Here is a 16,199-nt window from a genome sequence, read left to right as displayed (position 1 = left end):
CTGCTGTATATATACCTTCACAATTTGGACTCTTTTCATTATTTTTGTTTTATTTTTCTGTTTGGCTAGTTTTTTAATCTTCACTTTTAATCTACTGGATGCTTGAATTTCCCTCAGGATCTGTAAAGTTCTAATCCATTGTAACATACATCACTTTGGATAAAAGATTGTAATCTATTCTAGTAATCCATTTTAACATCAAATAATTTATTCTTATGTCTATTTTTCTTGTAGGATTTTCTTATAAGGTAAATATTTAAAGCATATGTACAAAGGGGCACTACAATAAAGAAATATGCAAAGAAAATGGAAAAAATACACAAGTAAATAATAAATCTTCATGCAGAATGATGAATAGCTTTGTGAAAAAAAATACATCATACAAAGCTACTAATCAATCAAGTAATTAAATTTATTATTAAAGCATTTCAAAACAGCCAGAGTGGACCAGTATAATAAAAGCATGTGCAAAAAATTATCTGATTTAAAACAAACTTAAATAGAACCACTAAAACACGATATCCACTTGTAAGATGTGTTCCTAATAAACAAATATGAATTATTTCGTAGATTAAAATCAGCTAAAAAGCTACTGAAAATACGTACGTCTTGTGGTTATTCTTGAAAATAATAATGGAAGAGGAGCATTTCATTTTAAAAAATAATTAAATAAAGTAAAAATGTCAACCAGTGTTTCCTAAAACCCAAGATGTCTCATTTTTAACCCAAACACATTCAGTTTACTGTCATTTTGAAGGAAAATATTCACATTAAATAATTGTTTTTTTAAAACTGCTGCTACAATTGAAATCAGAGTTTTTATGTATAAATGTCTATATGTGTGAAGGGGCTCTTTAAGCAGCTTTTTAGAACCAGAATGCTGAATTCTTGACTTATTTGTTTGAGGCATGTTTTGCCTTGTTCTAAATGCAAGATTCATATTGACTACAGCACCTGAAGGCATCACGAGATCCAATTTCTATGTACTTAGCGCCACCTACCGCTCTGAACTGGAACTAAATGTGGGCTATTTTCACTGCAGCAGTGAGGAAAGTAGATTTGACCGCAGCTGCAAGAGGAAAAAAGCCACATATTCGGCGGTTGCACTTATTTTTGCACTTTGTCCAATGAACCGCTCTCACTTTTTCCGCATTATGAAGCTTCTGCTGCCGCATGGAGGAACAACAGCGCCCCCTGGCTTCACGCAGCGTCCTCTGCAGCACTGTGGGGAATAAAATAATAAAAAAAGAGCTCCATCATCCTCCTCCTCCTGCACCGTTGTGCTGGAGATAGGGCATCCTCCCAGCCGCCGACACTCATGACCGCCGACTAGGGCCGCACATTTGCGCACAAACGGAGGGATTCAAGGACCGCATCATGGCCAAACACCGTCCCGACAGAGACAGCTGGGGTGAGTGTACGTACCATTTCATTTTTCATGCCTCCCTTGACGCACACATACATGTTTCCTTTTTTTATTTGATTATTTCTCGAGGGTGAGGGTGTAAAGCATCGCAGCCAATTAGGTGTTTATTCTCATCGTTAACCGCTCATTTCGACATTATTGCAACAAAGAGGTGCGTTTGTTTGGACGCAGCGTTCCAGATGCACCGTGTTCTGCAGGAAAACACATATTTTGATGGGGTGGGATAAAGCATGAAACAGTGGGAAATACTAGATGCACTGTTGGGGGTGTGAGGCCCCTAAAATAAGCTTGAAAACTCACCCTATGGTTCATTATGTTTGTCACTGTGGTGCATCTGATGTACAATTTTGTAATCAAGAGTATCATCTGCAGCCTGATCATCACTATCAGCATCATGAGCCTCTCTGACATCACTCTAACTTTAAATCCAGGCCTTGCACACAGGGGGAGGAAAAGGGGGTGAAGAATGGAAGATGCTGCTGTTTGTCATTAGAGTTTATCTACTGTGACCCAGTTTGAGCAGACGGTGATACTGACGTCTTCGGCTTGTTTTAAGGGCAGCAGCAACATGATCAGGTGAACCGGGCAGACTCGTGTTGGGCCGGGGCCGAGGCCGAGGCCGAGGCCTCTGCCAGTAGATGGGAAGTGACAGGAGAACCTTGGATGGTTCCTGGTTAAATTATTCACCGTACATTCTTGGCACAATGCATTAATCTTTAAGCGCTACCCCTAAATGTTCATGTGTTACAGTAGCTTTGAGAGTGTTGATTTTCCACCCTTGAAACCCTAAAGATTGGAGTGACTTCAATGCTTCCTAGTCTCATGCACGAAACTGGAAACACACTGAGTCACTGCCTGGAAAGCTCCGGAAAACAGCCCTGAATGATCTCATTGGACGCAAACAGATGGGATGGATAGCATGGCCTGATTCATTATAATTATTATTAACAAGCTCACAGGCGATGCTATTGATCTGAGGCTAACAGGAAGGAGTAATGGACTCAACTTTCCTGTTTCCTGGCTTAATGGACCACTAAGTTTGCTCATCATCACTGTGGGGAAGTTCTTGATGCTCAGTCACTCACACAATAACATTTTAGAGTACATATCAGTCCCATCTTTCAGGCTTCTTCTACATTTTTAAACCTGTTTCCTTGTCTTTTAGGGTCCCTCAGCGACAAAAATGTCTACGACTGGAGCTCAGAGGAGGAGGAACCTGACGGACGAGCCAGGCCCGTCCAGGTTCTGCTGGTCAAAGACGACCACACCTTCGAGCTGGACGAGGCAGCACTGAGCCGCATCCTGCTGGCCGAGGAGGTCCGGGACCGGGAGGTGGTGGCCATCTCGGTGGCTGGAGCTTTCCGCAAGGGCAAGTCCTTCCTCATGGACTTCATGCTGCGCTACATGTACAACCACGTAAGTTTCTGCATCTGGGCAGTGTTGAGAATGACATCTGTCAGCTCCTACATGCAAAATGCAGTACAGATAATAAAATTTCAGCTGTTTTAAGGTAAACTTGAGATATTTTTACCCCTTTAAGAGTTTCAACCAAAAGCCATTCCTGCTGCAGTATAATGTACCTGAAGAGAAAACACAATCACTAATGTCTGTTTGCTTCCCTCCTGCTCCCTGTGCTCACATAGACTACATTTTAATAAAGCTAAATTCCTACTTAAAGCAGTTTTCACTTGCATATTTTCTGTTTCTGTTGTCAGACAACAGAACAAGTGACTGAAACGCAGCCCAGTGAAGCATCATGTTAGCCAGCAGTCATTTTCAAGCTGCTTCTCTGCACTGCTAAAAAATTAGGATTTTATACCCTCCGCATTGTCTGACAAACTTCACAAACACATGATTTAAAAACAACACCTGTGCTGTGAATTTGGCAAGAATTCCACATAAAATGATCTCTCAGAGAAAAAGTGAGAGGTGACAGAAAGTCCAGATGTTGCACTTACAGTCATGCTTATGTCAGCTTCTATGTGGTCAACTGTTTTCTCCATGCAGAGAGAGTCTTCTTCCTGAAAGAGGCGGGGACAGCAGCAGCTCAGTTTAATTTAAAGCTACAGACATTGAAACAGCCCATTGAATACAGGGCGAAAACCAGAAGCAATACATTTATAGTTAAATTGACTATCTTTGCAGTATTTTGAGCTCAGAAAAATTGAAGAACACATTGATTAATTTGCCGTAAACAGGCACAACATGTGGTCTTTAAGAGAATGTTGTATTTTTGCATGCATGCACCAACCACAAATGGCCAGATGTATATGTAAAAAATACACAGGGGATTTATGTCTAACCTTACATACTGTATTTGTGTCCTTACATTTCCTTATTTTACCTCTGTTTATATGTAGTCAAATGTATATATTTTTATTGCGGTCTACATTCAGTAAAATACCAGATTTTGTCAAAACATCCAGTATCTGACTTGCATATTAAATTGAACTGTGTGCTGTTGCGGTACTCAGGCGTCTGAACAGTGGCTCGGAGATGCAGAAGAACCTCTGACCGGGTTCTCCTGGAGGGGAGGCTCAGAGAGGGAAACCACCGGGATCCAGATCTGGAGTGAAGTCTTTCTGGTGGACAAACCAGACGGAAGAAAGGTGAGACTGCGTATCATCCTGCAGCAGATTATTAACAGGGCAACGAGGTACATAATTACATACGACACTGACACTTTATTAACCTTTTCACACTGGATTTTTTTACATTCTCATTAATCTTGGTATAATTTAGACACTCCTCTCATCCCTGCAGCAGCCAAACATAATCTACATTTATCATTTTCTTGCCTCAAAGTCCATTTAAAACCAGCTTTTAAATCGATGTTTTTTCTAGATAGCCTCTGCTCCCTGGAGTTCAAACACTTCCTACACACACTGTATTAAAAGTCACTTCACTCAGCACAATAGAGTTGAGGAAAACACACACATCACTGCAGCCCAGGTCAGTGTTTTTATCTGTCTCATTACGTAGGTTGCTGTGCTGCTAATGGACACGCAGGGCACGTTTGACAGCCAGTCGACGCTGAGGGATTCAGCCACCGTGTTTGCTCTGAGCACCATGATCAGCTCCATGCAGGTAAAGCGACCTTGACTCATCTGACCAAGCCTTTCTACAGATTATACTGCACATATTTATGGTCATGCATGAATGTATGGTTGTATTTTTAGCCAAGCTTTTCTGGATGCCAAGTCAGTTTGGTCCAGAATGGCATATCTCAGTGAATGCTGGGATGCCAGTTTTCCTGTGGTGTCACTGTGAGTTTGACACTTGTAGTTTTGGATCGGCGAACCTTAATTTTGCATAACTTTAGGCCTTGATACAAGATATACAGGTAAATTTTATAAAAATTTGCCGCCTGTACAGTTGTCACAAATAAGTAAATTAGCTATAGAGACCAAAGCGTTCTTTTGAACAAAATTTGAAATACGTTTCTTAAACTTTGACATTTTAACATGGGAGTCTATGGGGATTGACTCCCTTTTGGAGCGAGCCTCAAGTGGTCATTTGAGGAACTGCAGTTTTTTTTTTTTTTTCTTAGCCATAGATGTTGCCAACCTGCTGTTGCTGTTAAATTTGTTGGTGATCCTTTATCTTGTCATCTAGTAGCCTAACTGTTATGGCAGCTGTGGTTGAGGTGGCAGACAATACTGTATAAGTACTGACCATGACTATTATTTTCTGGTCAAAATTTTGATTTGTCGAATACTTGAATTCACAACTGATAACTGGCCAATGTTAGCATTCAACTGGAGTGTTGTAACACACCTAACTAAGACATACTGTAGCCACTAATCATATTAGCACTGCAACATTCTGCATTTTAGCAGACATCAGCTGCTCTTAGCATTTAGCTTAAAACACCACTGTGACTAAGTAAATGGTAAATGGCTGTACTTATATAGCGCTTTTATCCAAAGTGCTTTACATGATGCATCACATTCACCCATACATTGATGGTGGGAGCTGCCATGCAAGGCGCTAACCACAACCCATCAGGAGCAATTAGGTTAGCTGTCTTGCTCAGGGACACCTCGACACGAGCACAACGGGCCGGGGGAATCAAACCGCAACCCTCCGGTTGCGAGACGGCCACGCTACCCACTGAGCTATGCCGCCCCTAAGTGAAGCCTTTGTGGAAGAAGCACTCAAGTATAGTACATATATAGAAGTAGCATTACTGTAGTGCAGAAATGTTCAGTTACAAATACATTAGCATCAAAATATACTTAAGATACCAAAAGTAAAACTGTTCATCATGCAAACAGAAGTTATGAAAGAAATATAGTGAAGCTAAAAAGAGCAATGTTTGTCTCTGAATTCTAGTGGAGGGAAAGTAGAAAGTAGCAGGAAATCTCAAAATTTACAAAAAGTACAGTACTTGGGTAAATGTACTTAGTTCCTTTCCACCGCTGAGCTAAAGTTATGCAGAGCTGCAGATCCTGTAATCATGTTGAATCTGTGACAGCTAAGTTATTTTTTTGATAGTTGTGCAACACATTTCCTTTCATAAATGTTTCAAGTAAATTATACTGTAAATGAACGTCTCTTTCAGGTTTACAACATCTCACAGAATGTACAAGAGGATGACCTTCAGCACTTGCAGGTAAAACACTCGAGTTTCAGCAATAACTGCTCAAATAGTACTGTAAAGATTACAAACCGGTTGCCAGAAATGTAAATTCTGAATTACCACGCGCCTATAGACGTTTTGAAGTGTTCGAGTGCTGTTGACCTTTCAAAAAATACGTGGTACTTAATCAAGACACTTCAGATTGTCGCTGATGTTGTCTTTCTTACTTTATTTCAGCTTTTTACTGAGTATGGCCGACTAGCTATGGAGGAGACTTTCCTCAAACCGTTCCAGGTATTGAATGTCACATATTTTGGCAATATGCTCCCTGAAATGTTTCACTGAATCTTTTTTTAAGAATTCATTGACTGAAAATAAATGGAAAGTGAGCAACCATTCTGAAAGTATAGTGTCAAAGAGTCAAACGCTACATTTTCTTTCCTAGTCCATGATTTTCCTTGTCCGAGATTGGAGTTTTCCGTACGAGTTTCCCTACGGACAGGAAGGAGGCATGAAGTTTCTCGAGAAGAGGCTGAAGGTGAGTCAACACTGACGTCACTTTTAATCCCATCACATCATTTTCCTCTGCAGCCTTTGCTTTTAACAGCATCTGAGGCTGGTTTAACTCAATCACGTCTAAAACCCGACACCTGTGCTGGTTGTGTTTGCGGCGCAGATCTCAGAGAACCAACATGAAGAGCTGCAGAACGTCCGGAAACACATCCACTCCTGCTTCACCAACATCTCCTGTTTCCTAATGCCTCACCCCGGCCTCAAAGTGGCCACTAATCCACACTTTGATGGAAGAATTAAAGGTATATTCCCCCTTTTATTACCCTATAACAGATGGATGTTTCAGTTATAATAGTATTTTTTCTGGCTGAAATTTTGAAAATCAAAGTCAGGCTAATAATGAAGGGATTCAGTTGGAAAAAGTTTGGCAAAATGCAGCAGATGGATTAGATTATGTTAAATAAATCAACATAAAACAGTTTTTAGTCTTTGCTGTGCCTGGCAGTTGCTCCACAACTTTCATCTGGACTTTAATACAATTATTGGTTTGACTGTTATGAATTTTTGTGAAGGTATTTGTGCTCCTCAGAGGATTAATCCTTCTACGTCTTTGTCAGATTAACCAATTTAGGGACACACTTCTACATCTACTGAACTGATGGATGACTACAGGAAGCATTGTTGTGATATTTGGTGAAGACATGAATTCCCATGAGCCTCTGGTGCACTTTTGTTAACAGGCTAGCATCATTAACTGAATGGTAAACCTGGTAACCATTATAGGCATTAAATATTAGCAAGCTAACATTAGCATCTGGCTCAAATTACAGCCTCTCAGTGCTGCTAGCTTGGCTATAGGCTCAGAGATGTAGTAATTTGGTAATGTTGGAAACAGTTAAGTGTACTGTAGGTAGCCTATACATGTTACAAAAGTACTTAGTACAGTGTATGAATAATGCACATGAAATGAGATCGTATCAACAAATTGAAGCAATAGTTCCTGAATTTTCAAGATGAAATACTTCCTTTGTCCCTCTTTTCCATCTTCTCTTCTCGAAGTTTACAACTCCTAGATAACTTTTTTAAGGGTCCCAAGTCTTAGCAAAAAGGTTAGATTTACCCCTGAGTCTCCAGCCCCAATAACATCAGCAGGTCCCGAACACCGTGTCCAAATGTCAAAATGGTGTGGTGGTGCAGGAATTCCAATTTTATAGAATGACCTTTGTAGCAATGAGTGCAACAAGAACCACTGTCCCTCTCAAGACAACCATGGGAGAACACCAAGCAGGGGAGAGTAAGGGGAAGATAGAATAGCAATGCTATATCGTGCCTTTAAAAAGTATTCTACTTTTTTGACAAGACTTTTCACGTCAAACTGTAAACAGATTTCTACAGAGTAATATGAAAAGAAAAAAATCTGTAAAATCTCGCCTTGACTTCACCAGAGAGCATGTGCAGAAGTCAACTAGAAGAAGGTTCTTTGGTCTGATGAGACTTTTTGGACATTAGACAAGACTAGATGCTGTGTTTGGTGGACAGCAAACTCTGCACATCATCACAAACACACCATCCCCAACATGAAGCATGGTGGTGGCTGCATCATGATACGAAGCATGGTGGTGACAGCATCATGACTTGAAGCATGGTGGTGGCAGCATCATGATGTGAAGCGTGGTGGTGGCGACATCATGACGTGTAGCATGGTGGTGGCGACATCATGACGTGAAGCATGGTGGTGGCAGCATCATGATGTGAAGCATGGTGGTGGCAGCATCATGACGTGAAGCATGGTGGTGGCAGCATGATGATGTGAAACGTGGTGGTGGCAGCATCATGATGTGAAGCATGGTGGTGGCAACATCATGACGTGAAGCACGGTGGTGGCAGCATTATGATGTGAAGCATGGTGGTGGCAGCATCATGATGTGAAGAACGGTGGTGGCAGCATCATGATGTGAAGCGTGGTGGTGGCAGCATCATGATGTGAAGCATGGTGGAGGCAACATCATGATGTGAAGCATGGTGGTGGCAACATCATGACGTGAAGCATGGTGGTGGCAGCATGATGATGTGAAACGTGGTGGTGGCAGCATCATGATGTGAAGCATGGTGGTGGCAACATCATGACGTGAAGCACGGTGGTGGCAGCATTATGATGTGAAGCATGGTGGTGGCAGCATCATGATGTGAAGAACGGTGGTGGCAGCATCATGATGTGAAGCGTGGTGGTGGCAGCATCATGATGTGAAGCATGGTGGAGGCAACATCATGATGTGAAGCATGGTGGTGGCAACATCATGACGTGAAGCATGGTGGTGGCAGCATGATGATGTGAAACGTGGTGGTGGCAGCATCATGATGTGAAGCACGGTGGTGGCTGCATCATGATATGAAGCATGGTGGTGACAGCATCATGACTTGAAGCATGGTGGTGGCAGCATCATGATGTGAAGCGTGGTGGTGGCGACATCATGACGTGTAGCATGGTGGTGGCGACATCATGACGTGAAGCATGGTGGTGGCAGCATCATGATGTGAAGCATGGTGGTGGCAGCATCATGACGTGTAGCATGGTGGTGGCGACATCATGACGTGAAGCATGGTGGTGGCAGCATCATGATGTGAAGCATGGTGGAGGCAGCATCATGATGTGAAGCATGGTGGTGGCAGCATCATGATATGAGCTCTTATGTAGTCACCTGTTTGACAATAAATAATTGATGTTGCTTTGTTGGGATAAGTAAAGAGTTTATTGTTGTATTTCTGCGTTGTCACCAGAACATAGTGTACGTTCTCACCGGTTGCTCTTGTCCTTGTCTAGAGATTGACGGTGAGTTCATAAACAACCTGAAGGTTCTGGTCCCCTGGCTGCTCAGCCCTCGTAACATCGATGTGAAGGAGATCAACGGCAGCAAGATCACCTGCAGAGGCCTGGTGGAGTATTTCAAGGTCAGAACTGAGAGCTGTGATGACGCACTGGATGAGCAGCACTGCTTTATAGTAAAGTAAAGCTCTTCTTTCAGATCATCACCTAAGATCAGCTCAGAGAGATTTCACTTTAACATTACATTGTATTTTCCTGTTATCAGGCGCATAACTAACTGCTAAGAGGACAATAGAGGTGACTTGGCTAAATATTATTTAATTAATAAATACCACTATGATACTTCTCCAGTGGATTACTTACATGAAAGCAATGACTTTTCATATGGTTTTCTGGAATTTTCTCTTTCAATATGCCAATAAAGCATTATTTATTGAAATATGTGCTAATTTGCTTAAATTTCCTAAGAGAAATCTGAACATTTGATGAAGCTAAGTCTAAAATTCTTGTTTAATTTTTTTATATGCAGTTTTAGGGTCTGAGATTTTCACAGAGGGGATTTTTTAATGTCTTTTTTTAATCCCTGCATGATCAGAAAGGACTTTCAACGGGCCAAAAAATATTTTTTGTAATGTCTGATGAATATAATGTTCTGAAGATCAGACTGTGAATGATATATTAATGACACTTCTCTACAGAAACCTTTACATTAGATAGATAGATAAAACTAGAGAATTTGGCATTTGTAATATGTCTGAGTGTGAAAAAAAACTAATTTTGGGGGAAAACAGCCTTTAAACATAGGCAGTATTTAATAGATATCACTACGGAGCTTCCCAAAATGACTGCTATAATAAAGACAAATATTTAATGTATTACAAGTTTACCGAAATATTTTTGCATTCATTAAATATCTGCTTATTTGCATATACATCTAGTATGCAAAGCAAAATAAACACATAAATGTGGATTTTGAATGTTTTGTCTCCACTTTTCTGAAGATGTTTTTGGGAACTAAATATAGAAAAATTTCCAAATCAAGCAGTGCATGAAAAAAAATATGATTTTTGTCAAGTAAAGCAGTGTTTTTCTGCACAAACTATGACACATTAAGATTATATATAATGCCACTTTTCTCGATTCTTGTTTTTTTTTCAGGCATACATCAAAATATACCAAGGGGAGGAGCTGCCACATCCAAAGTCAATGCTACAGGTACGTTTTTAATCATGTTTTGTTTGTATAGAAGCTCATATATAACATAAAGTTTGTCTTGTAATGATCTGATCTAATAGATAAAGTAGATGTAGATGTAAAGATGTATGCTGCTAATAATATTTAGCGTTTAGTCCATTTTATTTTACATTTTCATGCTTCATTTGTGTATATAGTACACATGTAATGAATATTTTAGGTGACTTATCTGTGTATCTGCTGCAGAGATCCATGAATTCAGTTTAAACTAAGTTATTGTATCTTGTGCTTAAATAATCTAACACTATATTTTCATGTGTTTCCACTCAGGCCACAGCAGAGGCAAATAATTTAGCGGCAGTCGCAGCTGCAAAGGATCTGTACAACAAGAAGATGGAAGAGGTTGGTGAAAACAGGATGTTTAACCCTCCTGTTGACCTCATTTATGGACACCAAAAAATATTGTTTCCTTGTCTGAAAAAATTCTAAAAATTCAGCAAAAAAATCCCCCAAATTTCTGAAAATGTGCAAAACCTTCAGGAAGAAAATTCCTAAAATTTCTTAAAAGTTTTCCCAAATTTGGCAAGAAAATACTTCTAAATTCTTTCAAAAAAAATGAGCAAAAATATTCAAAAAAAATCCTAAAAATATCTAAAGTGATTCCACATATATCAGTAAAACTTCTAAGATTTTATGAAGAACATTCAAAAAAAAAATCAACCAAAATCCAGTGAAATTTGCTAGATTTTGGTTGATTTTTTTATGAATGTTCTTAAGAAACACTTTTAACATTTCTTTTTCCACCAAAAAATGTTCAAAAATGCTGAAAATGTGGACATCAGATGTTTCACTGTGAATTTATTTATTTTTTTACATTTTCAAACTTCAAAATTTTGACCAGCAGGACGACACGAGGGTTAAGCCAATCCAAACCCTCCACCTGCTGCTGAATCCTTCCACACTGACCGGCTCCTTTGTGCTTCCAGGTGTGTGGAGGCGATCGGCCCTTCTTGGCGCCCAGCGAGCTGCAGGCGCGACACGGCGTCATCCGAGAGGAGGCGCTGCAGGTGTTTCGGGGCGTGAAGAAGATGGGCGGCGAGGAGTTCAGCCGGCGCTACCTGCAGCAGCTGGAGGGGGAGATCGACGAGGTGTTCGTCCAGTACATCAAGCACAATGACTCCAAGAACATTTTCCACGCCGCCCGCACGCCGGCCACGCTCTTCGTGGTCATCTTTGTCATGTATGTGGCGGCGGGCATCACGGGCTTTGTGGGCGTGGACATCATCGCCAGCTTGTGTAACATGATCCTGGGCCTGGCGCTGATCACGCTCTGCACCTGGGCCTACATCCGCTACTCCGGGGAATACCGGGAACTGGGGGCCGTCATCGACCAGGTGGCCGGAGCGCTGTGGGACCAGGTAAATAAAAAAGAATGAACAAAAACCTTCAAGTTCAGCTTTGTCAAGAATTAAAAAGTCCAACAACACAGGGATACACACAATGAGACAACAGCAAGCACAGGCAACACTAAGAAAAGTAGCAATAAAGTGAGAAAATAGTTCTTTTTTTAAAACCCTCCTGCTGTCCTCATTTAGGTGCACCAAAAATATTGTTTCCTTGTCTGAAATTTAAAAAAAAAAAATCAGCAAAAAAACTCCAATTTTATAAAAATTTGCAAAATTTTCAGGAAGAATTTTTTTTTTAAATCCTTAAAATTTGCTTTAAAAGTTTTATTTTTAAAAATCCCTATATTTGGCAAGAAATAAACATTTAAACAAATAACAAAAATAAAAATTGTAAATATATATTTTTTAAAAAATTAATAAAAATCTTCCAAAAAAATCCTGAAAATATCTGGAGTGATTCCATATATCAGTAAAAGTTCTAATATTTTCTTTAAGAACATTCAGAAAAAAAACAACCAAAATCCAGCGAGTTTTGCTGGATTTTGGTTTATTTTTTTCTGAACTTTAGTGCATGAAATCATGATCATCAGTAACTGAGGTGATCCAGCATCTTTAAACCACTAGGGGGCAACAACTGCTTTCAAATCATTCAATCTCAGCTTCATCAGAGTGACAACTCTTTGTTATTGGAGAATCTTTATACACTGTTATGTTATCTGTGTGCGCACATGTGCACTTACATTATATGTGTGTGTTTCTTTTAATGCCTCTACAGGGGAGCACAAATGAGGTAAGTGGGAGCATTTACTAAACTGGGAGCAGCAAGAGCATCTTTTTAAGAGCAGAGATGGACTTTTAAAAGTCAGACAGTGAGAATATAAAAACTGGAGGCCAGAGACACATTTGTGTGACTATTTTTTTTTTGCCACTGAGGCTGAGTTATGAACTGGCAAAGGCTTGTAGTAATAATTTAACTGAAGATGCAGCACTGAAGCACAATAAATGCCACAATAAATGGGCCCTGTTTTGAAATAATAATTTCTGAATTATTAATTACTGTACTGGAAAGTTTGAACTCAGTTTTGTTTTGAAGCTCAACAGTGAATAATCTGGCCTGAATAATCTACTCTGCTGTGAAGGATGCTCTGCTCAGCTCACTTATAGAAACTGTGCTTTATATTATGAGGACAACTTTTTTGTTCTTTTTTGTTGTTAAATTAGTGTCTTTCTGTGTGTTTTCATTGTTAAAATCACATTTATCTGCTGGAGGTGTCAAACACGACTCCAGATGGGTAAAGGTGTCCCTCAAGGATCAAGTTTTGGCCCACTGCGCTTTACTCTGATCATAATAATAATTTTATTAACCAGCTCAGCACTGTAAAGCCCATTTTCTATGACAATAATAGCATTTTTATGCAGTTGCGTCATATCAAACCAAGCTGCAGACCTCCCTGTTAAACGATAAAAATCTAAAGAAAATAAATGTGTGAATTTTACACACGTGTTGATTTTTTACTCTGATCTAACTGACAAAACAAAGCTTTATTAATACCTGGAATTTGGCTTGACAGCACCAAACAATGCTTGTTTCTCTTTAGAAAAGAGAAATAAAACGTTTTAAAAATCTATCATACCGTCTGCCATGCCGCTATCTTGCAGTGACACAGAAATCTTGAACAAATCCGTGGATCCAGACTATAAGCCGCATCACTGCCAAAATCTAATCAGTTGGTCCTTGTGTCATTTCTGACCTTCCCCGGAAATTTCATCCGAATCTGTTTGTCTGTTTTTGAGTAATGTTGCGAACAGTAAGACAGACAGACAGACAGACGTACACCAATCGTCACATAACTCCACTGCGTTCCTTGGCGGAGTAATAAAACCGAATTGAATTTGCTTCGTAGTTCATCCCTCTATCGCTTCATCCAAACATTTCTTGACGCTGGTGAGATTTTCTGAGTGAATTAATGCATTTCTTGGCTCCACAGGCTCTCTACAAGCTGTACAATGTAGCGGCCAACCACAGGCACCTGTACCACCACGCCTTCCCCGGGCCTCAGGTGGACGAAGCGGGCGAGGAGCAGGACAAGAAGAGGGACTGATTAGAAAAAGACAGAACTCGGCAGGGACTTCTGGAGGAACATCCTCACCATCAGGCACTCTTTTACTCCGGTACCGGCTCCGGTGCGTTCACTACTTTAATCCCGGACTGTGTAACGTTCATGCAGGCAACAGACGCCATCTTACCATCACTTTTTAAGAAACCCCCCCCCCCCCCCACCTGTACAGATACTGTAGGCACTCTGCTGGAGGAGCCCTGCGCATATCCAACCTCCAGTCAGCTCTTTAGTTCACCCTTTCTCCATCGTTTGTCTCCATGATTTTCAAAATAATAGCCCGACGTGTGAAAATCCTCCCATATCGTGACGATTTGTTCTGTTCTTTGAAGTTTAGTGCTGTTTATAAGGAACAATATCTATGATGTTTGGAAGCCAAAAACAATGTGTGTTAACTAATGATCATCAGCATGGTAAATGGTTAATGTCTGTCATCTTTAAGCTCTAAAAAACAGGTATAGTTTATTGAGAAAAAAATAGTTTTAATGGTTGTGACAACGTGGTATTGTGCCATACATAACATGTACAAAAAACAGAAGAAAAAAATCACTTCATTTTGACACTCGACGGCACTTTTGTTTTGGAGGTTGGCGGATCAGGGAGTAGCAACACAACAGAGGAACACGAGTTTACACATCGCAACCGACGTTATCTCACACTTTGCAGTTTTGTAATTCCTCTCGCTGTATATCTATATATATCTATCTACATGTGTGTGTTTGGCTTTGGAGAGGAAAAGAGTGTTTCCATTGTGGCGCAGAGGCGGCGGCCGAAGCCATTGTTGTGTTCCTCACTGAATGTTCGAGCAAATCCGAGGAATGTAGCCGTTCTTCTGCGGCCACCGAGGAATCAAAGCGGGATGTTATTAGGCGTGGCGACGGGCCCCGCTCTGGAAAAAAAAGATCCTCATTCCACGTCTCTTTCATCATCTTCACAAAACTTAAGCTGAATCATCTGTGCAGAACTGCTGCATGATGAAAGAGGCCCGAGGCTTTTTTTTGTTTAGTTTTTTTTTTTCTGTGTTCTCCAAAAACTTTTGCTTGCATTTTTGGTGTTGGAATACTTCGGCTTAGCAAGACTGTTACTGTACAGTTGTATATGTGTGGTTTTATGTTTTTGTTTGTTTTTTAGCGCTGTGAAACGTCACATACTGCAGCATACAGTAGAGACTTGTCTTCTATTCGCCCCCTCAGATCTGGTCAGAGGAACACCGTCATGCATATTTAGCAAGTTTACAGTGAGGTCGGACCTCAAGGGTTGAAAATTTAAAGGCACTGCAGCAGAGTGGCTTCTTGAGTCTTCCACAATGTATAATCAGCGTCACACAAAGAACCATCCGAGGCCAGTTTAAGATCCGTGAGGTTTCTTTTTCCTTTTTTTCCCCCTCTCTCTTCACGACCATGTTCTGGGTGCCGTGTCCGTTCACGAGTATGAAAAGTAGTATTTGTTTACGTTGTGTTGCGAGATTTTGTCTGTTAGAAAAAGAGATTTAACGTCGCAGCTGAAATAAACACTCCGGAGCCTCTCGGTGAGATCCTCCAAGTCAACTCTGCTTAGTTTCAACACACACGTCGCAGAATTTCAGTTACAAAGAAACAACTAATAAAGATGGACCAAACTAATACAACCGAGACGTGTCATTTTTTCCAAGTCAGAGATTAAATACTCAGATTTGATGTTTTTTTCAACATACACTGCTGTTTAAAAGTTGGGAAATGTCCTTATTTTTGAAAGAAAGGCATTTGTTTAATGAAGATAGCACTAATCAGAAATCCAGCCTAGACACTGTTAATGTGGTAAATGACTATTCTAGCTGGAAGGTTTTTAATGGAATATCTCCATCGGGGTACAGAGGAACATTTCCAGCAACCACCACTCCTGTGTTCTAATGCTACATTGTGTTAGCTGATGGGGTTGAAAACCCTTGTGTGAGTTTTCATGGAAAACATTTGAACAGTAGTGTATATTAACCCTTCTGTTGTCTTAATTTACGGACACCAACAAAATAAAAAAATTTCAAACTTTAAAATGGGTCTTATTTGACCCGCAGGACAACATGACGGTTAACTTGGTTGTTGATTAAACAAACCCCTAACAACTCATGTCCGTGTATCAAAATGAGATATTTACAGTTTCT

General features: G+C 40.3%; 1 protein-coding gene across 2 annotated transcripts; it reads left to right on the top strand.

Moving 5' to 3' along the window:
- Window positions 1-1,210: 1,210 nt before the first annotated feature.
- On the top strand, window positions 1,211-15,689 carry atl1 (atlastin GTPase 1). 2 transcript variants are annotated; one of them, XM_022197137.2, is made up of 14 exons: window positions 1,211-1,411; window positions 2,592-2,842; window positions 3,901-4,035; window positions 4,409-4,513; window positions 5,991-6,041; window positions 6,246-6,302; window positions 6,454-6,546; window positions 6,685-6,823; window positions 9,343-9,470; window positions 10,504-10,560; window positions 10,870-10,941; window positions 11,526-11,957; window positions 12,721-12,735; window positions 13,934-15,689. In XM_022197137.2, exons 1-14 carry the CDS (start codon window positions 1,378-1,380, stop codon window positions 14,045-14,047), a joined length of 1,683 nt encoding a protein of 560 aa, XP_022052829.1. In that variant the 5' UTR covers window positions 1,211-1,377; the 3' UTR covers window positions 14,048-15,689. The 2 variants fall into 2 exon arrangements, with proteins under 2 accessions (XP_022052829.1, XP_022052828.1); XM_022197136.2 differs by having other exon boundaries at window positions 1,211-1,417.
- The last annotated feature ends 510 nt before the right edge of the window (window positions 15,690-16,199 follow it).

This window comes from Acanthochromis polyacanthus, chromosome 1 (genome assembly GCF_021347895.1).
Source record: "Acanthochromis polyacanthus isolate Apoly-LR-REF ecotype Palm Island chromosome 1, KAUST_Apoly_ChrSc, whole genome shotgun sequence".
NCBI classification, from domain to species: Eukaryota; Metazoa; Chordata; class Actinopteri; family Pomacentridae; genus Acanthochromis; species Acanthochromis polyacanthus.
This window is presented reverse-complemented; position numbering and strand designations above follow the sequence as displayed.